Below are 27406 nucleotides of genomic sequence, written 5' to 3'. Positions count from 1 at the left end.
CGTTGATAAAAAGAATTCCTTTTTTTGTTGTTGTCAGAATTCATCTGATGTCTTGGTGCACGATCAAGAGTCGGCGAGGAAAGACGAGTAGCAGGAGGCGAGGATCAGGGAAGCAGCAGCGCCACCCTGCAGGCAGAACAGCACGCCCGAGGCTGGTTTAATGGATGGAGAGAGGCTGCCAAAGCAAAGCCTGAGCAAGTTTTCATTTGCCTAAAAGAGGAAAATTCACTCAAAGTAGGACTGCCCCTGTGGACGCAGCGCTAGATTAAAAGACAAAAGACGCCGAACAATTCTGGAATTGAATAAGTCTCTCGCAGCGGTCTCTGAGGATGCGGAGTTTGGCTACACCTCTTGCACGTGCTGGCTGGCTGCCTGTTCCTCATCATAATTGGGTCTTCAGCCGACACGGTGCAAAAGGAGCACATTTTGATGCAGCTGGCCCACATAACGTATTCATGGAGTTGGGCTCCCCGCAATGATCGATGATCAAATGATTAAAAAGAAAAGAATGAAGTATTGCACCGACACCTATAGAGCCCATAACTCACACGATACGTAGAAGATGCTCAGCGGCTCAGCGAGAACAGATGAGTTTGCAAATTGCCCTTGCTTGCAGAGTTTTGAAATTTCTCCCCCTTTAGGTTTCCTCCCTCCAGTATTATAGGAGAACCTGCACGAGCTACAACCGAGCAATCTCCGAGAGGAATTTGAAAGACAAAATATTGCGCAAGCACTTCAGCAGTATTTTTCCTCAAACATATTTAGAGTGTCCATTACATTTCGCTAAATATCGTAGCTCGACCCGAGAATGTGAAGTGACGGCTGAAAGCCGGCGCTGCTGAGAGACGCTCCGGCAACTTCCCCGGTCACACAGCTACGGAGGACGTCATAAGGCAATAGATAGCACACTTCTTAATGTCCCAACACTTGTCCATCCATCCACTAGCCAAACCGCTCATCCTGCTCTCAGGGTTGCGGGGATGCTGGAGTCTATCCCAGCAGTCATTGGGCGGCAGGAGGGGAGACACCCTGAACAGGCCGCCAGTATCGCATTTTTTGACCCCCCCCCTTTTCTCCCCAATTGTATCCAGCCGATTATCCCACTTTTCCGAGTCGCCCCGGTCGCTGCTCCACCCCCTCTGCTGATCCGGGGAGGGCTGCAGACTCCTCCTTAGATACATGTGGAGTCGCCAGCCGCTTCTTTTCACCTGACAGTGAGGAGTTTCGCCAGGGGGACGTAGCGTGTTGGAGGATCACGCTATTCCCCCCAGTTCCCCCTCCTCCACCCGAACAGGTGCTCCGACCGACCAGAGGAGGCGCTATTGCAGCGACCAGGACACATACCCACATCCAGCTCCCCACCTGCAGACAGGGCCAATTGCGTTTGTAGGGACGCCCCACCGAGCCGGAGGTAACACGGTGATTTGAACCGTGTTACCTCCGTGATTTGCTACCCGGGTGCCCCAGTTTGTGAGATTTGCTGGCAAGTTTGTATGCCGCTCAGAAAACGGAAACCAAAACCTTTTCAACTTTAATCAGGACCAGTTTTTATGGCGATATTAATCAGTAATGCATTTAAAAAGCCCATTTGCAATTTCACTTGCTACTCAGATGATGAATGCGGCTGCCTTGAACTAGTTAGTGTTGGCTACACACTGTGGCTAAATACTCACAAAACCCATTAATGACAGCCTTGCTAAACAACAATGTAAATCACTACATGCTCTCTATTCCAGACTTATACATGCATGAGGGTCGACATTAGGTGTTGTTGATTGTTTCTGTGGCTCCAGGCTTCAAAACCAGCTGAGAATGGAAGCCACTTGGTTTCTCAGCCAAGCTGATAAAGAACGGTGGAGCAACGTGGAAGCTGTAAATCTGCACCGTAACTCTGACAACACGCTTCCCTAAAACCTCCATTTGCCTTTAGTCCCTGCAGGGACCCGTCACTACTTGTAGCGTAGGCTATTGAACCTGAGGGGCTGCGCTTAGGGAAAAAAAAACTGTCCTCAAAATAAAATATGGTTATTTGCTGACAACATGCTTCCCTAAAACCTCCATTTGTCTTTAGTCCCTGCAGGGACTCGTCGCTACTTGAAACGTAGGCTATTGAACCTGAGGGGCTGCGCTTGGGGGGAGGGGACTGTCCTCGAAATAAAATGTGGTGATTGGGTGTATCCATCTATGTAGATGGAAAACCAAATCTTCTCCTACCAGTTGAAGCTGAGATATGTGGCGCCCTCATGATCAAAAACTTTAAAATGCAGATTTCTTCCTTTTGGCACATGATTCCCCCCCCAAAAGAAAACCAGACAGGTTACATGCAAAGTAGAACTATATTGATGTTACAAAGAATATGTATTTTAATTTCGGTTGGACTTTAGATTTGTTTAGTGATTACTGATTATTAGGCCTACTGCTGTATGTCTGCCTTTTTTTCCAGGTTAAGGAGAACAATGTTTGATTTTAATCTTTGAATCCCTTTTGTTTCATCAAGAGTAATACCACTGGGGAACCAAAACATCAAGCTATGTCTTGCGCCCCAAATCCATATATAATTCTTTTGGAAGTTGAATGATGCTCCCTTTTCCTAAACTCATCCATTCAATTGATTTCAGCTTGCTTGATCTGATAAAGGCAGCAATTTGTTCAGACTAATAAATGGTTGCAGTGGCTTGACTTTTTTTTTTTTTGGGACTTGCCCTCCCTTTTCTTCCCAATTGTACCCGGCCAATTACCCCACTCTTCCGAGCTGTCCTTCCTGATCCTTCCTCTGCCGATTCGGGGAGGGCTGCAGACTACCACATGCTTCCTCTGATACATGTGGAGTCGCCAGCCGCTTCTTTTCACCTGACAGTGAGGAGTTTCACCAGGATGTAGTGCGTGGGAGGATCACACTATTATCCCCAGTTCCCGCCCCGCCCCACCCCACCCCACCCCACCCCACTCCACTCCACTGAACAGGCACCCTGACCGACCAGAGGAGGCACTAGTGCACCAACCAGGACACATACCCACATCCCACCCGCAGACGCAGCCACTTGTCCCCGTAGGGATGCCCGACCAAGCCGGAGGCAACACGGGGATTTGAACCGGCGATCCCCGTGTTGGTAGGCAATGGAATAGACCGCTATGCTACCCCAACACCATGGGTTGACTTTTTGCTTTTATTTGATGTCTACTATTCTTTCAGTATAACAGTGCAGTGAGTGTTTAATTGCAGACTTGTTTGATGCAAGGGAAGTTTGAGAAGGGGAATGAAATGGTTGGCTTTGGAAAAGCAGTCCACAACCCCCGAAATGGGGGGGAAACTATCTTATGGCGGGAGGCCTGACATGAAATCAAGGGCGTTGTGGGGCCAAGGAAGTTTGGGAATGGGTAGAGAGTGAAGTAAGTCAGCCAGAGATTGACGGGTGGTTTCCTCCAGGCGCAGTCTGCGCAAGCAGCGACAAAGGACCATGTGTTGTCTCTACCATAGGCTACCAGAATTCTCCGCCTCAGAAACTCCACAGTGCTGGTTGCCTGGGGGTGGCTTGTGATTTCCAAGGCATGGGGCCCACTGGAGAAGCCGGGGACTAGTGATGCATGGGTCAAACCACAACCCGCGGGTCGTGTGAGTTCGGGTAAGCTTACTAGAAAATATCACGGATTTGGGCAAGCGGGTTGAAAAGTGATAAGCAGCAAATAACTGCACTAGGCTAGGCATTACTAGTCCACCTTCGCTTCCCCTCTCTGTCTCTCTCAAACACATTAATGCATGCAAGCAGCTTTTTCATCAAGTTGTGATCATGGTTTTTGTCAATGCATGCGTTTTAGAGTTTTTTCTCTTAAGTGGTGACTGTAGCTTTTGTTCACACTGCCAAAACGCTATTTTTTAAAATAATGATAACAATAATAATAATAAATTTTATTTGTTGGTGCCTTTCAGAGCACTCAAGGACACCTTACAGAACACAGTGAAAAACAAGCAGCACTGTGTCAGACAGCATAAAATCAAAACAAAGCAGGGTACACAATAAAAAGTTAATACAACAGATAAGTATAAAGCATCATCTGCACAAAACTCAGTGAAGCATGGATCAGACTGAATATGCCAGTTTGAAAAGGTACGTTTTGAGATGGGACTTGAAGGTTGAAAGAAAGTCAGTGTTGCGAATTTCTTATGGGAGAGTTCCATAGGCGGGGGGCAGAATGACTGAAGGCTCTAGTCCCCATGGTTGTCAGGCGGGCCAGTGGTGTAGTGAGTTGGAGAGCAGAAGAGGATCTGAGAGTGCGGGAGGGCGTGTGGATATGAAGGAGTTCAGAAAGATATAAAGGAGCTAGGTTATTAAGGGCCTTAAAGGTGAGGCGCAGGATCTTGAAGGCATTACGGTATTTAACAGGGAGCCAGTGAAGTTGCTGAAGAACTGGAGTGATATGATCTATGGAAGGAGTTCTGGTAATGATATGGGCAGCTAAATTCTAGACCAATTGAAGTTTATGAAGACACTTGAAGGGAAGACCAAAGAGGATAGAATTACAGTAGTCAATATGGGATGTAATCAGGGTGTGAGTGAGCATGGCTGTGCTTTTAGATGTAAGTGACGGCCGAAGACGATTAATATTGCGTAGGTGGTCAGAAAGAAGAGGATTATGCGTGTTCCGGAGAAAGAGAGTTCATGTCTTTAATGAAGGGTTACTTGTAAAGGCTGCTATTCAACAATAAAGAATACTGTTTGGAAAAATTGGTCTGTTTATTTAGTAGTTTAGACCCAGACACTTCGGCTGATATACACAGGGTTGCCAATTCCCCCGCATCTGGCATGGTGGAGGTTGTGTGACCACCAAATGGCTGTGGGGCTTAATGTCTTGTGTTCAGCCAGGTTGGGAGGTGCGCTCTGGCTCGCTAGAGTCCTCCCAATCACCAGTGAGACCGTGCATGACGACAGCTTCGGACAGACAGAGATGGTGACTGGGTTCCCCATAGTAGCGGCAGCACCCCTTGCACTTCCGGCTCGCCCTCTCTGCTCAGGCTAGGCATGATTGTCCCAATTGCATTGGCTCCTCCCCTCGGGAGTGGGGGGGATTAGCCTCTGGGCACTACGCCCTTCTTCACGGCTATTTTGACTACACGGGTGTCTGGATAGACTGGGCGGTGACCGAAACCGTCTGCTCCCACGCTCGTTTCCCCAATATGGTTGTCCACCCTTATGGATATGTCTAAGAGGGCATCCAGATTGTCTGGGAGGTGTCTGATGGTGAGCTCGTCCTTCATGGACTCTTGAGAGGCCTTGGACAAAGTGGGCGTGCAGAAGAGTCTCCTGCCTTCGGGTTACTCTTGCCAGAGTACGTAATCGGATAGCATATTCTGCCACCGTGTGGTCACCCTGCCGGTGGTAGGATAGGTGTTTCCCCGCCTCATAATCTGACCCGGTTCTCGACATGTCGAACACCTTGCGGAGCTCCCGCATAAAGGTTTCCGCACTGTCACAGACCGGCGTCTGTCGGTTTCATTCTGAGGTAGCCCATATGAACATCTGGTCCGTTAGATGCGTAATTAGGTAGGCGACTCTGGCCTCTTCTGAGGGAAGGGAGAGGGGCCGAAGCCCGAAGATGAGGTGCAGGAACTCTCCACACTCCTCAGTTGACCGTCATAGCGTTCCGGAGGATAGATGCGGGGCTCGGTGTCCTTTGGAGCATGGGTCTTATCTGCGGCTTGGGCTGTCTGTTGCCGAGGCATCGCCAGCCGCTGGAAAACAATTGACATCTCCCACAGCGAATCCCTGATGGCCTGCAGGTCCTGGTCGTGGCTGGAGAGGGTCGACAGGATCTGCCATCTTTTCTCTGATGTCATGGTTGTTGTGGTGTGGGTCATCAAGGCTCACCTGTTTCCCATTCCCTGATTGGCTTGCCATTTGTGTTTCTGATCCTGTTGTGCTCACCTGTACCTCATTACATGATTGGCTTGCCATGTCTATTCCTGCACCTGCGTTGCTCTCGTGATCCCCATTCCCTTATTTGGCTGGCCATTTTTGTCGCTGCCCCCAGAGCTGGCTGCCCCTGCTGTACGCACCTGTTCCCCGTTCCCTGATTGGCGTGCTTGTTCCTGCTCACCTGCGCCTCATTTACCTGATTGGCTCCCCAGAAGTTATATTCCCCAGGGTTGCCCCGACTCTGTCGGATCGTCATATTGACTTTTGGTAGCCGGATGCGTCACGTCGTGTCTCGAGCCTTCATTGCTGTCTGTAAGTTTGTTTGTTTAATTAAAACGTTGTTCTAGCCCAGTCCGTCTCCGCTGTCTGCGTTTGGGTCCTCAATTCTTGCTTGCGGCGTGACGCCCGAGTCCATTACTGGCTCAGTTTTCTGTTAGGGTCTCAGTTTGGGGTTGGACCCAAGCGCAGAAAACGGCAGACACAATTTTCAGTCTTGACTTGAGAAACAAAATCAGGACCAAACAAACGGTGGTTTACAAAATGACTACTAGAATATAAAGTTTGAAAAAGGCACAAACAGAGGGGGAGGAGGGCAGTATAAGCGCAACGCTTGTTTGCAGTCACGTGATTCCGATGACGCGCGAGATTCAGATGAGGGCAGGAAGTGAAAAGCAGAATGGACGAGATGGAGCTAGTTTAGCCCGAACTGTGCTAGTTTAGACGATATTACGAGAGAAGGGTATAAACAGAAAGTAAGACATGTTGGACATGATCCTTATGTTGTGAAGAGTGATTTTTTTTTTGACGAAGTGGTCACTGCACACGCGCGTTATCCGACTCCGCACCTCTCCACCGCAGACGACGACGGTTCGCAAGCCTTTTTCCCCCGGCGTTTTCGGTCAGTTTCTTGCACCCCCCCCCCATGAACAACAACTTTTGGTACTCAGTAAAAACTCTTCGTGGTTAATGACGGTAAACGGCAAACAACCTATAATCATGGTAAAAAAGCTGTCAAAACTGAGTAAGGAAGTGACTGAAGTGAGGGTTTGAAATAGGTAGAGGCTAGTTCCCATCGATGCAGAGAACGGAAATGGAGTAGAGATCGATCAACTGAGCATGCGCGAAATGCCTCTACCACGCTTCCGAACGCCCCTGTAGCATCCGGGCGCTAGGATTCTAGGAAGACCCACCCCTACTCTGCGTCTGATTAGCTAACTTTAACCCTAACCCCGCCCTATCCTTAACCTACTCAAACTACGGAGGCAACGAGTACTTGCGCATGCTCAGTTAACCGTTCGCTGCATCGATGGGAACTAGCCTCTACCGTTTGAAATAATAGGGAAAACAGGTGTGCCAAATTAACTAATGAAATGAAATAAGGTGTTTCAGGTGATGGTAATAGTGATTCGTGAGTAGGCATGAAGAATGAGTGAAGGATGACATCTATTGGTGTCCCCAGGTAGTGGCTCCCACAGTCGTGACAGCCGCCTAAAAAGAATGGACATCTTGGGGGAGGGTGGGGGACGTCCGTCCGTCCGTCCGTCCGTCCGTCCGTCCGTCCGTCCGTCCGTCCGTCCGGGTAGCATAGTGGTCTACTCCATTGCCTACCAACACAGGGATCGCTGGCTCAAGTCCCCATGTTACCGCTGGCTTGGTCGGGCGTCCCTACAGACACAATTGGCCGTGTCTGCGGATGGGAAGCTGAATTTGGGTATGTGTCCTGATCGCTTCACTAGCGCCTCCTCTGGTCGGTCTGGGTGGGGGAGGGTGAACTGGTGGGACGTAGTGTGATACTCCCATGCGCTACGTCCCCCTGGTGAAACTCCTCACAGTCGGGTGAAAAGAAGGGGCTGGCGACTCCACATGTATCGGAGGAGGCATGTGGTAGTCTGCAGCCCTCCCCGGGTCGGCAGAGGGGGTGGAGCAGTGACCGGGATGGCTCGGAAGAGTGGGGTCATTGGCTAAGTACAACTGGGGGAAAAAAAAGGGGGGGGGGAATAAAACCAGAATAGACATCTTGATAGGACTACTGTTTACCAGCAGTCCAGTGTGTACGCATTCCCATGTTTCCTAAAATTCACCTCCTATCTTGTATGTCCTGCAACATATGTTTTGTTTTAGCTGCTTTATATAGATAAAGAAACACTTCCTCACACTAACAACAGTTTTGAAAAAAAGAATTCTTAAAAAGCTGCTTTGCCTTCTAGGCACAGAATATCATGTTGTTATGAAGTTTGTTGTTTTGTGTTTTGTTGTATCTTCCGGCTTCACTCAGCAGGCTCCCATTACCTTGTGGGCATTATGGGTTCCATTCCCACATATACCAAAACATAAATGGATTCAAAAATGCCTTGGAGTGCTTTGGATTAAAGTGGTCCCAAAAAAAAAGTAGTGCAAAAAGCAAAGAGGAACATTTAAAAGCTGGCTGTATCAAGTCTATATTTGACTTAATAGTTTTGGTTGTGAATCGTGGGAGGATTTCACCAGGGGGGCAACAGCGATTTATCAGTGGAAGAGCAATGCCAGTTAAAATCTGTTAAGGGGTGGAGGAGTGAGCGAGTAAGAGCAGCAATGCTAATGATGGTGCCACTGTTTCCTGCCGTGGATGACTCATCCTCAATATGAGGCTGCTAACACACAGTGAGTGGGCAGCTGCAGAAACCTAGAGACGTCCCTCTGTGTGGATGCATACAAGCAAAAAATTTGGGACACATACATGATTGGAAATTCATCATCAGAGCATGCTGTTATGTAAACGTCCCAGGTTTTGTGGACTGGAAACATGCACGAACACATAAAAACATTTTTTTTTGGACGCACACTCTCCCCTGATTCAAACATTTAAATGCATTTCCTTTCAGGCATGTAAATGCTAGAGTCTGTAAATACAAGCACAGCAATTCAGGAACAACAACCAAAACTTCCCATAAAACTGTCAAGTATGAAAAGATAATTAGCCTTTGGGTCTCATGAAAAATTCAGTTATTTTGTTGATAACACAGTTCAGTTGAACCCTTATCCCCGTAACATGACTGATACCAGTTTTACTCAACTCCGTCCCAGCCGTAGGCTATGGAATGTATTTTAGCACCATATTTACTGTGTGGGTTTAACTTTCACTTCATCATTCACTCTTCGTCTGTAAGAAAAAAGGTAGAATAGACTGGATAAAGGAGTGTCGTATCATCATTCCCCTTATTACCATTGTGTAATATCCGCCTCCCCCTTGCTGATTAAAGGGGTGAGACCCATCTCATGTTTTTTTTTTGTTGCCAGAAACCTTCTCACTTCAGCTGTTAGAAGAGAACTCGCACTCCCTTCATTTCCTGCCCTCTTTGAACACAAAGAATCTTCAGAAACCAATTTACGCCCCCCCCCCGCAAAAAAAAAATCCAGCCTTGGTTTCTTCAAACCAAAACTGTATAATGAGGCTGCTTCAGATCCTTTTCTCCCCAAGCTGCCATTATTTCTTAAATTTGCTCTAAATAACCTCATCTTTTTTCAGCATTTCCCTGTTTTTGCTGAAAATGTTGCAGGTAAAATCAATTTTGCTCACCAATATTTCATCACCTGCCACCCTCAGTCTATTCCCTCAATAGAGAGGCTGGTAAATTGAATTAAAAGGGTTGTACATTAAATGACAATGCTGACACCACTCTGAGGCATGAATAGGCTGAAGAATAATCTGCCACCTCCATATTCCAATTCCCACTTTTCTCCTTTTACAGTAAGTGTAACTTGCAAGGGAAAAGAAAGCCAAAACCTACACAGTAAACCAGCTACTGAGCGTTCCTCTGTGACGCTACCAAGCTGCGTCTTAAGAAGCCCTGTTCACATGTAGTGGAATCAAACATAATCCTTCCCAACAAACGTTACACTCTACCATACTCAGCGAAAGGAATTGTTTTGTATTTTCTGCTGTGTTTTCTCTTCAAAAAGATAAATGTCCCATTACAATATTTATCTCAGACTTGTAGGAGAATGCTTTATTCAGCACTCTGATTTTAAAAAGAATTTTTTTTTAATCTTAGAGATTGCAGACATATTGGAAATATGGGTTTTGCGGTGTAAGAAACATTCTTGTTGAGGGCTCGAGGCCATATCTCGAAAAGTCTGCTTGTGCTTGCTCATGGTGTGATGCAGACACAGCCATTTCAGTAACCCATACAGATAGCAGGGGTGTGCTAGCTTGAATATGTTTTCTTTCCAGTGCATCTACTTTTCCGTTGTTTTATACCAGGAATTGCCTGGTTGAGCAGAACATTTAGTCTCCCTTTATAGCTCCCACGCTGGGCTGCTCTCTTAATTGGGAGGCAAGAAAACAAGTCTCCTCCTGCAATGCACCGCTTTTCTTTACACTGTTAACAAAGCTTTAATATAACTGTCTGCAAATACCCGTAAATTAGTCCCTTCCCTTTCCGTAAATGAGACAAACACCATTTGGCCATGTTTAATGACTGGGACGTCACTCTTACCGTAGGACTAACACCTTGCCAAATGCAGGTGTGACGTGTAAGATATCCCCTCTTGGAGAGGCTCAGAGTGCACTAGTGGAAGAAATTGTGTGTGTTCGTGCGCGCACGTGCGAAGTGCTCCTTCATGCGCACGCACGCACACACACACACACACGGGGTCGGCCGGGATCAACACCTCAGGGAGGGCACTATAGCAAAGGAAGGCATCGGGAATATCAACTCCGATGAAGTTCTGCTTCTTAACAAATATGCTCAGTACAACCTCACCATCACTAACACTCCGGTTCACCAGAAAAACAAATTTAAGGCATCTTTGAGATGCCCCCGCTCCAAACAGTGGCATCTCCTTGACCATGTCATTGTATGAACCAGGGACTGCCGTGACGTGAACATCATGATGGCCATCATCTATGCCGATGACTGCTGGACAGATCATCGCCTTGTCTGCTCCACAATGTCCATCAAACTCAAGAGGAAGAGGAGGGTTCAAAAGAAGCAAATCAGGCCAAGACTGAACCTTGAAAGCCTGAATGAAACTCCCAACCAACTTCAGGCCTCTCTTGGGGAAACCCTCCAACAAGAATATCCTGATGACATTGAGAGTCACTGGAGCCTTCTCAGATCTACCATCCTCGACACCTGCAAAACCACCCTTGGGTGAGTACAGGTCCATAAAACACCAAGACTGGTTTGATGAGAAGGACACAGAGATGGAACAGCTCATCTCCAAGAAAAGGAGGGCCTTCCATGTATGGCAAAATGATGTGGCCTGCAAGGCAAAAAGAGTGGCTCACTCCAGGGCTAAGATGGATATCCAGAGACGTGTGAGGGAGCTTAAGAATTCATGGACGGAAAAGGCTCTGGAAATCCAGCGACTGGCAGACTCGGATGACACCAGAGGCTTTCTCAGTGCTACTAAGGCCATCTATTGTCCAAGCAACCACAGCTTAAATCCCCTGCACTCAACAGATGGACAGGAGCTGTTGAAGGACAACGAGTCCATTAACACTCGATGGAAGGAGCAATTCCAGGAACTCCTCAACTGTAACAGCACAGCTGAATTAGACATTGCCAGCCACATTTCCCAGAGTCCCATCAGAGAAGACATTGGGGAACCTCCCACCATGACAGAGGTTCAAGATACCATCGGGAGCCTTAAGAACAACAAGGCTGGCAGTCCAGATGGGATCCCAGCTGAGCTCTTAAAGGAAGGTGGACCAGAGCGCCTGTAACACATCCATGCCCTCCTTGTCAAGGTCTGGGGAAAAAGCAGAACTTCCCTCAGAGCTCAGGGATGCTCTAATGGTGGCCATATTCAAGAAAGGGGTCAAGGCGGAATGTGTAAACTACAGGGGCATCTCACTCCTGTCAACAACAGGCAAAGTGCTCGCTCGCATCCTCACAAACTAACTGCTACCACTGGCTGAGGAAGTATTCCCAGAATTTCAGTGTGGCTTCCGCCCATTCAGAGGTACAGCAGACATATTTACAGCACGCCAACTGCAGGAAAAATGCCATGAACAAAGGCAGCGTTTGTACATGGCTTTCATAGACCTGACAAAGGCCTTTGACTCAGTAGACCGCCAGGCTCTGTGGAACATACTATCAAGATATGGCTTCCCTGACAAATACATCAGAGTATTGAGGCTTCTATATGACGGCATGTCAGTCACAGCGCTCAGCAACAGCAGCTCTGAGTCAGAGCCCTTTGCTGTGGAAACAGGGGTCAAACAAGGTTGCATCACCACACCCACCCTATTTGCCATCTTTATTGGCGAAGAGCTGCCACGGGGATCCCAATCCTATAAAGAACTGACGGCAGGCTCTTCAACCTTAATAGGTTCAAGGCCAAGAGTTAAGTCTGCAACGTCACCATCATGGAGCTTCAGTATGCAGATGACAACGCCATTGCAGCACACTCCACAGAAGATTCTGAATGCCTTTGCCAAGGTATACAGAGCTCCCCAGGTCTAGCATTAAACATCAAGAAGACCCAGGTTCTATATCAACCTCCACACAACCAGCCCACCATAAAAGTGGACAACACTACTACTACTACTACTACTACTTTCGGCTGCTCCCGTTAGGGGTCGCCACAGCGGATCATCCGTTTCCATTTCTTCCTGTCTTCTGCGTCTTCCTCTGTCACACCAGCCACCTGCATGTCTTCCCTCACCACATCCATAAACCTCCTCTTTGGCCTTCCTCTTCTCCTTTTCCCTGGCAGCTCCATATTCAGCATCCTTCTCCCAATATACTCAGCATCTCTCCTCCACACATGTCCAAGCCATCTCAATCTTGCCTCTCTTGCTTTGTCTCCAAACCGTCCAACCTGAGCGGTCCCTCTAATATAATCGTTCCTAATCCTATCCTTCTTCGTTACTCCCAGTGAAAATCTTAGCATCTTCAACTCTGCCACCTCCAGCTCCGCCTCCTGTCTTTTCATCAGTGCCAGTGTCTCCAAACCATATAACATAGCTGGTCTCACAACCATCTTGTAAACATTCCCTTTAACTCTAAAGTGGACAACAAAATTCTTGAAAACACTGATCACTTCCCCTACCTCAGCAGCCTTCTCTCCTCAAAAGCTGACATCGACTCTGAGGTCAACCATTGCCTGAGTGGTGCCAGTGGTGCTTACACCAGACTCGGGTACAAGTGTCTTTGAAGACTGAGACCTAAAGCCCCCTCCCCAAAAAAAAAACTCCTGGTCTACAGAGCGGTTTTTCTCCCCCTTCTGCTGTATGGAGCGGAGTCATGGACTATCTACAGCAGACACCTGAGAGCCCTGGAACAATACCACTAAAGGTCCTTACGAAAGATCCTGAGGATCAGCTGGAAGGACAGTTGCACTAACATCAGCGTTCTGGAAGAAGCCAACATGACTAGAATCACCACCACAACAATGTAGCACAAACTCGGATATATAGGCCATGTAATCCGCATGTCCAACACACGTCTCCCCAAAAAGATCCTGTACTCCCAGCTGAAAGAAAGTCAGCGAGCTCCCAGCAGGCAAAAGAAACATTTCAAGGACAATATCAAGACCAGTCTGAAGAAATTCAACATCATGTTGAGCAACTGGGAACACATTGCACTGATGGGTGCTCCTGGAAGAAATCTGTGCAGGGAGGAGCTGCACATCATGAAATGCAACTCCACTGTGCCGCAGAGAAAAAGCGACAGCACTGCAAGGAGAGAGAGAGTACAAGATTCAACCACCACCTCTTTCCCCTGTCCATACTGCACCAAAGTATGGGGATCGCAGATCGGTCTCTACAGCTATCTGAAGACCCACAAGTAGACAACCCAGCTGAGAGGACAATTGTATTTGCTTCGAATGACCGCTGATGATGATTTTGTGTGTGCGTGCGTGTGTGCGCACACACATGAAGGATTTTGTTTGCTGGAGTGGCAGTGAGGGACAGGAGCTGTAGGTCTTGGGGCTATTTTGCACTCCCATATGCCCCTGTGCGCTCATCACTCAACACAAGTTCTCTTGGGTGACGCTGAAAACGAAGTATTATTTAACTTGAGGGCCGAGTTATTGTTCCCTTTAAGCTTCTTAGCTCTAAAATATGCATATTTCAGGCAAGGGAAGAAGGAATCTGTGACGCCAGCAGACAGAGGCGAGAGGGGAAAGGAAGTGAGCAAGAAAGGTGGGGAGGGAGAAAAACTGATGGGAGTGAGTAAAAATGAAAAATTATAAAAAAGAGACAATCTGGGGGATTCAAGAGATGCAGTCATAGGAAAATCATATTCTATTTTTGACCTGTGATCTTTGACAAGCATCTCTCTCTTTCTCTGTCTCGTCGCTTCTTTCTTTCTTCCTCAGACACTTCATTACATGCCTGTCCTGTAGAAGACAATGGCATCCCTCTGTCACATTCCCTAGCACTGGTTCTCAAATGGAGAAAAGATTCTGGAGCAAAGAGACACAATTATAATTATAATCTGGAAACTGCTGAAAGCAATTATTCGCACACATCTTGTCACAATTATGACATTTGCTGCCATTTTTTCAGTCACTGAGTCGTCAAAAAAGCCACAAGACTTGACTTTGTTTAACAGTTTGTGCTAACAACAGTGTGATGATGGATTGCCGGTGATTGTGTGGTGTATACTGTTGCCCCACAATACACAAATGTTGTGATTTGAGTGACTAGCCAAGGATTGGTTGTATGTTGAATGGCTTTTTTTCCCCCCTTCTTTTTTGTAATTAATTGTTAGGCTTGTCATGATGTACGCGCAGTACACACCGTTCACACAAAATGTGTGATGAATATTTCTTTGAGAAGGCACAGCTTAATCTTGGCACTCGGTTGCCGAACATAATTGAATGGAGCCGTAGCCTACGCGATGCAGCTACAAGGCAGTTACGTAACACTGCAGAGCCGGTGATGGGCTGCTTCCCCGTACGAGAAATGATGGCCGAACAGTTACACTGTTAACCATCAGGTCTTCCTCTAGTAAAATAAAAACACTAGCCGTTTGTAAATCAAACTACAGTGGCTCTGTCAGCGCTTCTTATTGGCTCTGTATTGTAAAAACTTGCCGCATCAGCTCGCCTCTTCTGTGTCTCGGTTTTCAAGTCCCTTTTCTCTCTCGTGGGATCCCTGTGGCAGTCGAACCCTCTAAAGACAACCCCGTCTTAAGGCAGTAAGTTTTCACATGTTAAACATGGCTGTTTTCTCACGAAGGACAAACCGCCATCCGAAGCCCCTTGAGAGCAGAGAGTTCGCTGGAAATATATTTACTGTTTGAAGAGAGCAGCAAAGAAGCCACAGTAACCATTAGGATATGGAGTGATAGACGGAAAGAGAGAGAGGAGTGAGGTTGAACAGAGCAACCCGGTGACTGTCGAGTGAACGATGCAAAGTACGCACGGGTGTTGCTGAAGTGAAAAAATGATTGACAGCTGTGATGAAGATGACAAGAAGAGGATGAACAGCAGCTATTACAGTGGCAGAAAGAGAGGCTGGAGGATGGATGCAGTGGATGTAAAATGAATCGAACCACCGCCAGAGCCAGTGGTGTATGTGGGCTGTGTGGCACGCAGGCGGGCTGTGCCGCTGCATATAAAACCCAAAGCTCGGTTGATATGCGAATTGGATTGAGAAGGTGTGGGTGGATATGGAGACGGGTTTAAGCAGTGAGAGGGACAGTGGGAGAGAAAGAGAATGACAGCAGAAAAGAATGAGAGAAAAAGAAAGAAGGTGGGGGAAAATTGGGAGAGTGGGAGGGAAGAATGTGAAAGAAGAGAATGGAGGCAGAGGAAAAGGAGGGCGAGGAGATGCTGGAATAAAACATAATGAAAGAGCACCAGCACAACCCGGTACTCGGGGTGAAAGAGTTTACAGTCAATCACTGCACACTTGGCACGCAGCACTAAATCTGCAGCATTAGCTACCTGTGAAAAAACTGCTATGGCAATGAATCCTCCAAAGGTACCTTTTTATTCAGTTGTTGACACTTATTCCCAATTAGCTCTTTTTTCACATTTTATATTATAATTGATAATGACCGGCCCTGTGATGCCTGGCAGCCTGTCCAGGGTGTCTCCCCACCTGCCGTCCAATGACTGCTGGAATAGGCTCCAGCATTCCAGCGACCCTGAGAGCAGGATAAGCAGTTCAGATAATGGATGGAATTATCCAGTGATGGTGGAGAGGACAGTGATGGTGGTGCCCATGTATAAAAGATATAAAGATGTGTAGATGTAGAGGACTGTGGTTATATGGTTTAGAGACAGTGGCACTGACAAAAAGACAGGAGGTGGAGCTGGAGGTGGCAGAGTTGAAGATGCTGAGATTTTCATTGGGAGTGATGAAGGACAGGATTAGGATCAATTATGTTAGAGGAACAGCTCAGGTTGGACGGTTTGGAGACAAAGCAAGAGAGGTAAGATTGAGATGGTTTGGACATGTGTGGAGGGGAGATGCTGGGTATATTGGGAGAAGGATGCTGAATATGGAGCTGCCAGGGAAGAGGAAAAGAGGAAGGCCAAAGAGGAGGTTTATGGATGTGGGTGAGGGAGGACATGCAGGTGGCTGGTGTGACAGAGGAAGATGCAGAGGACAGGAAGAAATGGAAAGGATGATTCGCTGTGGTGCCCCCTAACAGGAGCAGCCGACAGTAATGGTAGTAGATGTAGGGGACCATGATGATGGTGTCCATGTATAAAGGATATAAAGGGGTGTAGGTGAAGAGGATGGTGATGGTGGTGTCCATGTATAAAGGATATAAAGAGGTGTAGATGTAGAGGACAGTGATGGAGGTGTGGGTTAGACAGGAGGTGTCAGTTTTGTAGTAAAACATCTCGTCCCAGCTTTGCATAAGTTTACTCAGAGTTTAGTAGCTAAAGCCACCATGTTTCTGTTTGCCTAATATTTCCTTGGTCTAATGCACTGAACTCAACGTGGGTGGTCTGCACTACATGGGTCTTGCTGTCATAGATAGATACTTTACTGATCCCGTGGAAATCTCCCCCCCCCGTTTTCTCTCCAATTGTACCTGGCCAATCACCTCGCTCTCTGAGCCGTCCCGGTCACTGCTCCATCCCCTCTGCTGATCCAGGGAGGGCTGCAGACTACCACATGCCTCCTCCAATACATATGGAGTCGCCAGCCGCATCTTTTCACCTGACTGTGAAGAGTTTTGCCAGGGGGACATAACACATGGGAGTATCACACTATTCCCCCCAGTTCCCCCTCCCCTCCCCCTGAACAAGTGCCCTGACCAACCAGAGGAGGAGCTAGTGCAGCGACCGGGACCCATACCCAGATCCGGCTTCCCACCCGCAGACACAGCCAATTGTCTGTAGGGACGCCCGACCAAGTCGGAGGTAACACGGGGATTCGAATCGGCGGTCCCCGTGTTGGTAGGCAACGGAATGGACTGCCACGCCATCCGGATGCCCATCCCATGGAAAATTAAAGCGTCATTACAGCTCGCATGATCCAAAAGCACACAATATCAAATGTGCACACAATAGCAAGAATATAAGCAAACTATAGGGAATAACAAAATGTAAAGAACTAAATTAAACTGATGTACTTGGTGCTGATAAAACAAAGAGATGTATATTTGTATTTAAAAGCAGAGTGGACCAAGAACATTGGTAGTAAAATAGAAAATGAAAATATAGTGGATATATATTGAGAAAAATATGCAGCAGCATGTTCACATGTCGAGTTGTTGCCCAGGGTACAGTTCTTCAGTTGTTTTATATTGCACATACTTAAGTGATAAATAAATCTTATATATAGCTGTACTGTAGAGCATATATGGGGTTCCCTTACATTATGAGTGACAGTATGCAGTATTTGAATATGAAAAATATAGAAATGGCAGTAAATGCTGTTTCTTCAGCGTCCATCTAGAACGCTGAGGTCGGAGTTGTAGCAGAAAGAAGAGGAGTTACACAGCTTTACAGCAGCCAGCAGGAATTATCTCCTATGGCGCTCTGTGGAGCACCTTGGGGAGGATTAGTCTGTTGCTGAAGGTGCTGCTGTGTGACCAGTGTGTTGTGCAGGGGGTGTGACGCATTGTTCATGATAGTCAACAGTTTGGTCAGCATTCTCTTGTCTGACACGACGCCAGAGAGTCCAGATTCGCTCCCACCACAGAGCTGGCCTGGTATGGGGGCCTGATTCCCCCCGTACCAGGCAACTCAGAGGGGGATGGATGATCCTAATGTGAATTTCACACTGGAGGAAAGAGACAGCAGAGGTCTTCCTCTTTTAAGTGGTCCTGTGATGTGTCTCATATTTTGATGAATTTGTCTCTATTGCTTTTACCATCCAAGGGTCGTCCAACATGTTATCGGCTCAAGAATTGTAAAAAAGAAAAAAAAGGTTCCCTAACTTTTTAAGTTATCCACATTTGCATTAGTAAAGTGATTTGAAGGCACAGTTTTGATGAAAAGGAAGTAGTCCACAGATACGTGATCGGAGACCAATATTAGTTATGTACTGCACATCCATAAGATGAACACAGCTAAATCACACTGTTATGGTTTTATATACAAGACTGTTAACAATGAGGTTATGGGTTTTGGGGTTTGTGGTCTGAGAGTTGTTTTTCGTTATCTCTGTTTGTAAGTTGACAAACACTGCAAGACAGAATTGGACAATTGGCAAACACAGTATAAGATATATAGAGATGAAGACTAAAAGATAAAGTAAAAAAATTTTTTTTTAAAAAAAGCGCGAGCATAAACATATTTACAGACATCCAGTGGATAGCCAGGTTCAGGTGGGTAACAGCTTGGGGAAAGAAGCTGTTTTTGAGCCTGGTAGTGTGGGCTCCGAGGCTCCTGTAGTGCCTCCCAGAGCGCAGGGGGGAGAACAGTCCATGGTTGGGGTGGGTGGGATCTCTGCTGATGCTCAGACCCCTCTGAAGGCAGCGTTTATGATAAATGTCTTTTATGGCTGGGAGCTGGGTACCGGTGATATGCTGGGCCGCCTTGACGACCCGCTGCAGAGCTTTCTGGTCTACTGAGGTGCAGCTGCTGTACCACGCTGAGATGCAGCTGGTCAGGATGCTCTGTATGGTGCAGTGGTAGAAGTTGAGAATTTTTGGGGATAGACGGGCGCTACTCAGGAAATGCAGATGTTGGGCCTTTTTCACAAGGGCCTGGTTGTTTGATGTCCAGGAGAGGTCCTCGCTGATGTGGACTCCAAGGAATTTAAAGCTGGAGACATGCTCCACTTCCACCCCATTGATGTGTATGGGGGAGTGGCTGCAGCTTCTAGACCTCCTGAAGTCCAAAATCAGCTCCTTCATCTTCTGCACATTGAGGACAAGCTTGTTGGTGGTGCACCATGATGTTAGGTACTGAATCCCGTCCCTGTAGGCCACCTCGTCATTGTTGGTGGAAACGCTCTTCACAAGGTCTCAGTTTGTCAACTTTTCCTCAAAGGCCATAAGCTGCTGAAAAGCAGGTGAAGTAGAGCAGGAGTACTTGATTTCTCTCATCAGCTCATCAGGGTGCAGAGGAAATAAAGGAGAAGGAGACGCAGAGCTGTGTGAGTGATGCTGGTTACATGCTGTAATTCAGTGTCCATGTTGGTATAACAAGACATCTGTACAGGACATGCTGCAATTCTTTCATTTGGATGACTTAATAGGTGTTGATGTTTATTTACACATGGTTTTTCTTAGCCATGCCGCATCAACAAACAGGGAAACTGTCTTTTTGAGCAGAACCATAACAACCAAGGTCTTGGTGTCAAGCACTGACTAACCTCACTGTTTGTTCAGTATTTATTTAGTTGGGTAGGTTGTAACCTGCGGCAGTAGTTTGTGGATATTTACTTGGAAGTGCAAGCTAACCGAATACCCTCTCTATGTGCACCACAGAGCAGTTAATACTGGAGCCATGAATGTGAAATGGCTACCAGGCATCTCACATGCCACATTTCTTTTTACACTACCGATAAGAGAACTTATCTCTCGAAAAGACAGTCTGTTCCATTCAGGCACAGTGTACCTATAAGGCACAACTCAGGAAAATGCCAAATTCATGGGTTGTTTTAATCCAGTAAGTCCTTCCTATCTGTCGCTCTCCAAATTTAACCTCTGGCATCAGTTTGGTTTGTTAACGGAAGACAAATGGAAAGTTACATGATTAGCATATCCAATTGCTCCTTTGACAGTGATGCCTTACTTGCTACCGCTTACATCATGCGTTACCCCAGTCGAGGCTGCAATATTCCTCTCGTTGCTTTGGAAGAAGACCGACATGAAGCGGTTGAAGACTGGTTTATTTGGTTTAGATCAGTGGTATTTAACCTTGTGCCATGGAGAGCCATGTGTCTGTAGCTTTTCATTTAACTCAACAGTACGTCAACTGAAAACCATACATATGCAGACACATGGCCCTCCATGGCACATGATTGAATATAACTGATTTAGAGCCACCCCCACCTCCCACAAACCCTATGTGTGAACTCACCCCTCTGTGATTTCCTTGCATGTGGTATTTTTCAATTTTCTTTTTTTTCCCCTGATCTCTAGAAGCAGCCAGAACCAGACGGCACCCTGACGATGGTTATCATCCAAGAAAGGAGGCTCCACGTTGGGGTCCACAATGGCTGGTGTTTCCTGGAGAGGCCCCTGGTGGTGGTCCTGGAGCCACAGGCTTTGGGGCGCAAGGCACAGGCAGCCAGTACATCCAAACAGAGCACCTTGGCCAAGGACGGGTGAGTTAAGACTGTATTATTCACATGAGTGAAGAATATTATTTTATGTTTGTCATATTTACACAAGTGACTAATATTGCAAAGTATAACTCTGCCATCAGACAGACAGACTCTATCTAAATACTAAATACTATATCCATCCATTATCCGAACCGCTTATCCTGCTCTCGGGGTAACGGGGATGCTGGAGCCTATCCCAGCAGTCATTGGGCGGCAGGCGGGGAAACACCCTGGACAGGCCGCCAGGTTCACACACACACACACACACACACACACACACACACACACACACACACACACACACACACACACACACACACACACACATTCATATTCACATTCCCGCCTGCCGCCCAATGACTGCTGAGTAAATACTATATCTGCATACAAAAATAATATCTACATATGTACCAATCATGTCACTGTTGTGCATATGCAGAAGCTAAATATTTTGTTAACCTATAAAGACAGCAAAAACATAATTTTTGAAAAAGTAACATAGGGATCGCCGGTTCAAATCCCTGTGTTAACCTCCGGCTTGGTCGGGTGTCACTACAGACACAATTGGCCGTGTCTGTGGGTGGGAAGCCGGATGTGGGTATGTGTCCTGGTTGCTGCACTAGCATCCTCTCTGGTCAGTTGGTGCACCTGTTTGGGGGGGGGGGGGGGACTGGAGGGAATAGTGTGATCCTCCCATGTGCTACATCCCCCTGGTGAAACTCCTCATTGTCAGGTGAAAGGAAGCGGCTGGTGACTCCACATCTATCGGAGGAGGCATGTGGTAGTCTGCAGCCCTCCCTGGATCAGCAGAGGGGGTGGAGCAGTGACTGGGATGGCTCAGAAGAGTTGGGCAATTGGCCGGTTACAATTGGGGAGCAAAAAGGGGGGACCCCCCCCAAAAAAAGAAGAAAAAGTATTTTAGTATGAATTAAAGTGGTTTTACATTAGTTAGCCCCATAAAGGAGAGCTCAGGCGACAGGCATGGGCGCAAGTCCATGAATACTGGGATGGTGTCCAGCACTTTACCTGTGCCCCCGTCCATAGGGTTAGTGGTTGTGTCAAGAAGGGCATCTGATGTACAACTTTGCCAAATCATTATGCGGATTGACAAGACCATACCGGATCAGTCAAGGCTCCATGCTGGCTCGTTCAAGGCCCGGGTTAACAACGACCGCTATTGGTACTGTGCCCTCACGGGGTACTGATGGAAACTATTAAATCTGCTGTGGCGACCCCTGAGAAACAGAGAACAATCCGAAAGAAGAAGAAGCCCTATAAAGGAGATCTCCCAGAATGTAAGAAAAAGCAGACATTTGCAGTGCTACCCCACCGACTCCTGCTCCTACTCTTACGCTTTTGTTGGGTTTTCAGTGATTGAAAATTTATTATTTACAGTATCCCAGTCATCTTGCCTGATAAAAGTTACACAGGTTAGTGTAGCAGTTGTTGCAAATCTACTCTGAAGCAACAGACTAACCCTCACTAACCCAAACCCGGAGAGTTCTTCTTAAACATTCATCTGTCAAGCAGTATACTTGGCCTGCTTTTTTAAGCAATGAACACTATTTAAGACAACTTCCTTTAAGATGTAAGAATGAAATGGTCACTGTTTCCAGTACCCTGTCTGTTAATGTTTCATTGTTACTTCAGTTACTGGCAACAATTCTTCAATAACTTTGCTTGGCCAGCACTCAAGATAGATGCAACCTATGACCCGGAATAAACAACGAAGAGGAGTGTGGTCTAATTGATGCCCAAGTGAGTGCTTGTTGTGGTGGAGGCTGGAGTAATCTGACAATGTCCATAACTCCATAAGCACCCCTTCCCCAGTCAGTTCCATCAGTAATAAAATGTAGTTTGCATAAACAGCCTTAAGATCTTTTCTGAAGTGCACAGCTATTCAATTAAAAGAAAGCATAAAGAATAGACACTTCTTCTTAAGGCTTTCGTATCACTCTGCAGTGAGGCATCAGCTGCTGCAGTGAGTAAATCTGCTTATATTCAAGCCATATGTTTCTCATATCCCAAGTGCTGATATGTTAAGGCAAAACACACACACAAACACCGTGTCCCCCTATACTTGTGGGGACCCGTCATTGACTACATTCATTCCCTAGCCTGTAACCCTAACCTTAACCATTATAACTGCATGCCCAACCTTAACCCTTACCCCAACTTTAACCTAATCCTAATTAGGGATGGGTATCGTTAGGATTTTATCGATACTACTACTCTTATCGGTACTGCTTATCGGTTCGGTACTTTATCGATACTCTTATTGGTTCTTTTTGATTATTATGCAAGAAAAAAGACACTTAATTAAGAACAGAATCGACATTGCTTTATTATTCTATTATATAACTTTATATAAATATAAACAAATATTATTTATTCAACAGCAGCAGCAATGTTTTAAATGCGTCTGAATTATAGACTTTATAATCAACATTCAACAACAACAAATAAGATAAAAAATAAAAGTAGATAAAGATAAAGAAAAAAAATATATTAAAAATAAATTTTTACAGCAAAATGCTAACGGAAGTTCAAACAAACAAGAACCTAGAACATTAACCTAACAGTTCTTCTGCAGAAAAATCAACATATCTGCCTTCTCCGGCAGGAGTCGTGATCTCTCCTGACTTATAGTGTCCCCGGCTATTAGCCTAGCTAACTCCATATCTATGGCTTATATATTTGTAGCTAAACAATTAGCTAAGCAATTATATTGTATTTATTGGCCTATTCGTAATAATTCGTTATTAGCCTAGCTAACTCCGTATCTATGGCTTATATATTTGTAGCTAAACAATTAGCTAAGCAATTATATTTTATTTATTGGCCTATTCGTAATAATTCGTTATTAGCCTAGCTAACTCCGTATCTATGGCTTATATATTTGTAGCTAAACAATTAGCTAAGCAATTATATTTTATTTATTGGCCTATTCGTAATAATTCGTTATTAGCCTAGCTAACTCCGTATCTATGGCTTATATATTTGTAGCTAAACAATTAGCTAAGCAGTTGTATTTATTGGCCTATTCGTAATAAATCGTTATTAGGCTAGCTAACTCCGTATCTATGGCTTATATATTTGTAGCTAAACAATTAGCTAAGCAATTATATTTTATTTATTGGCCTATTCGTAATAATTCGTTATTAGCCTAGCTAACTCCGTATCTATGGCTCATACAGCTTACCTGCAGTGGACGTGGATGGAACACTACGAGCAAAGCAGTGGAAAACTCCACATTTCTGCAGATTAATACCATGTTTCGACAAAAGATGTTTCGACAGATTGCTTGTATTGCCACCCTTACTGGCAAATGATTTGTTGCACTTGTGGCAACGAGCGTTGTAGTCATCGACTTTTGAAAAATATACCCAAACTTTTGAGCGTTTAGTTCTTTCCACCATGATGAGCCCTTGAGCAGAGCTGTCTGTGCGTGCGTGAGCGAGTGTGTGGAGCACAGCACAGCCCCGCCCCTCGCGCAGTAAGAGAGAGAGACAGAGAGATGGAGAAAACGGCGAACAAGATTATGTTCGCGACGTTTAAATTCCTCGAAAAACACAATTGCCACAATATAAATCTCACTCCATGATTTATCGAGTACCTACCGACTACCGATAGCAGAACCGAAAACGTCGGATCTTAAAAATGCTGCGGTTTTTACTAATTTAGAACCAGTTCCCGTTTAGAACCGGGTTTCGGGGGGCATCCCTAATCCTAATTCTAATCGTAACCCTAAACCCAAATCCTAACCCTAAAATGGTCCATTTTCCTCATGGGGACCTACAAAATGTCCCCACAATGTAAGTGGTTTCAGGTTTTTCTATCCTAATGGGGACCAAATGTCCCCATTAGGATAGAAAAACCTGGTTGTGTGTGCGTGTGTGTGTGTGTGTGTGTGTGTGTATATATATATATATATATGTATATATATATATATATATATATATATATATATATACACACACACACAGACGTTGACCAAAGACACGTTTTACATTCAAACACACACACAGCGTAATATATTAGGTCTAAATGTTTGCTTGTATTTCATTAAGTAGGTAATGGACCTTGGTCCAAGATTAACGGTGTCAAATAACTTGCTTCCTACCACCGCCCAGCCACTTCTCGATGCCATAATTTACAGTTTAAATGGCACCCCTTTGACCATTCCATCTAAAGCTCAATCCTCGATAAACAATGGCTGGTTTTATTTCATAGGCAGTGAAAGAACCGTAGCTCCCCTCTGCATTTTCCCCGCAGTTTTACTGAAACACAATGACACCCAGCGTTAACCCCGTCACACTGGATCAGCTCCTGCAAGGTCAGCAGTGGTGGCTGTGTCAGAGGGGCTCTCTTACATCAGCAGTAAAACAGATGGGTTCAGCTCCTCCACTGCTGCGGACAGATGGCTTTAGCATGTTAAAAGTAGGGTGGACACTGTGCCAAGACATGGCAGGTTCAGTGGGACTGGAGAGTTGCACGTTATATGTGAGATAAGGTCACTGTATGTCTCAGAGATGACTCAGTGACGTTGTGTTAGCAAGTCTGTGGGGATAGTGGGAGCTGTACAGAAGACAGAATAGGTCCCTGGTATAGTGTATGATAGGGTTTCATATCCAAGTGACATGATAATCCAGGGATACGGCTGTCAAATGAGTCATGCACACTCTTTTTTTTTTCTTCTTCTGTTTTGATATGTTTAGGCCATGCGATATTTGTACTCAGGACCTTAGCTGAAAAATACATTGAAGGACAAAGAATTGCACTGTGTATTTATTGATTTGGAGAAGGCATGTGACAGAGTACTGAGAGAGGAGTTGTGGTATTGCTTGAGAGCGAAGGGAGTGGCAGAAAATTACATCAGCATAATTCAGGACATATACAGGGACTGTAAGACCATAGTTCAATGTGCATTGGGAACAACAATAGAGTATGAGGTAAAGGTAGGACATCATCAAGGATTGGCGTTGAGCCCTTTCCTGTTTGTGATACTGACAGACAGCCTCACAGAACATCTTAAGAAAGAGCCAATAATGGAGCATGATGTTTGCTGATGACATCATGCTAGCAAACGAGGGCAAGGAAAGATTGAAGAGAGATCTTGAAGATTGGAGAGAGCCGCTAGAGATTAGAGGACTAAAGATCAGCAGAACAAAGACTGAGTACCTGTGTATATACTATATAAGCAAGTAGGATGTCCAGGATTGATCTCAGGTGGAGAAGTTAGAGTTCAAGTACTTAGGATCGACAATACAGACAGAAGGTGGTGGTAAGAAGGAAGTCAAGAAAAATACAATTTGGATGGAATTCATGGAGAAAGGTAGCTGGAAGTACTTTGTGACAAAAAAAAATGCCGTTGAGGGTAAAGGGCAAAGTATACAAATCAATGGTAAGGCCTGCCATGCCGTATGGTATGGGAGCATTGACAACAACAGAGAGGCTAGAATCTACATTACAGGTAGCAGAGATGAACATGCTGCATAGGTTCTTGGGAGTGACTAGAAAAGACCAGAAGAGAAATGAAGCGAGAGCTATGTTCAAGATCAGAGGAATGTATGAGAAGTTGAGAGAGACAAGATTGTGAGATGGTTTGGACATCTACAGAGAGGAGGCATAGAATATATAGGAAAGAAGGTACATGGAAATACCTGGCAAAAGAAAAAGAGGAAGACTGAGGAAAAGATGGCGATACCAGATAGAGGAGGACATGAGGAGGGTTGGACTGCAGAAGAGGGATGCATCAGACAAAAAGCTATGGAGGGCAACAATCTGCTGTGGTGACCCCTGAGAAATGGAGAACAAGCTGAAAGAAGAAGAAGAAAATGTTTAGGCCATGCAATGCTAAATTAGGAACAACATGAACATAAAAAAAAACAAAAGAAATGCACATGCAACTTGGGGTTATCTCTGCCACATAACTGCACTTACTAGTAGGGCTGCTGTAATCAAATGCCAGGTGTATAAGTTTGGGACAAACAGTGGATATCGAGATAGGAGGGGGTGAAAATCCCCTAAGACCTTGGAGCTGATTGAAAATACAGTTGTACATTTGGAGGGCAGCCTGAGAAAATCACTGACATGTTTGTTACATAAGGGATCCAGTCCCTGGGGGCCTGAGGTAGTACATTACCAATAACCTTACACCCCGGTAATACTAATGATGTCTGCAGAAGGCTTAAGGATGCCAGAGTGAGCTTTCTTTGTGAAAAATGGATTACATTATTTCTTTTCCAAACTGGTGGTTTAAGGCCGCATAGTATCTGCAAGAACTTCAGCTAAATGCAGTAGCAGCTACTACATTGGGCAGCACGGTGGCCCAGTGGTTAGCACTATTGCCTCACAGCAAGAAGGCCCTGGGTTCGAACCCCAGGCCATCCCAGGTCCTTTCTGTGTGGAGTTTGCATGTTCTCCCCGTGACTGCCATCAAAAAAGACATGCACGTTAGGGTTAATACTCCTGTCTCTGCCTCTGAGCAAGGCAATGGAAAGAAGTACTGGAGTTGGTCCGCGGGTGCCCATCCTAGCTACACAGCTAGGATGGGTTAAATGCAGAGAATAAATTTCATTGAATGTTTGTACAATAACGAATAAAGTGTCTTCTTCTTATTATTTTATTCATTAATTGTTGCATTGTGTAATCGCTGGAATAACTTGAAATAAGTGCAGAGCATTTCATATCTGAGGAATGCATTTCATCGCTCTCAGCATTTATTTTTTGACCACTTCCCATCTTGCCAGAATTTAATGAATGGCCATTTCACTGACCACATTGTCTTCAGAGTACCTAATTTGTTGACCAG

General features: G+C 45.7%; 1 protein-coding gene across 1 annotated transcript in view; it reads left to right on the top strand.

Annotated features, from left to right (window-relative positions):
* nphp4 (nephronophthisis 4) overlaps positions 1-27406 on the top strand; it is a 309249-nt gene that overhangs the window by 97860 nt on the left and 183983 nt on the right. The window contains exon 9 of the mRNA XM_056302210.1: positions 20408-20592. Coding sequence (XP_056158185.1) covers positions 20408-20592 — 185 coding nt within the window. The remainder of the gene's footprint in view (positions 1-20407; positions 20593-27406) is intronic.

Source organism: Lampris incognitus, chromosome 2, assembly GCF_029633865.1.
Source record: "Lampris incognitus isolate fLamInc1 chromosome 2, fLamInc1.hap2, whole genome shotgun sequence".
NCBI lineage: Eukaryota > Metazoa > Chordata > Actinopteri > Lampriformes > Lampridae > Lampris > Lampris incognitus.
Note: the sequence above shows the minus strand (reverse complement) of the source record. Positions and strands in the feature narration are given on the sequence as shown.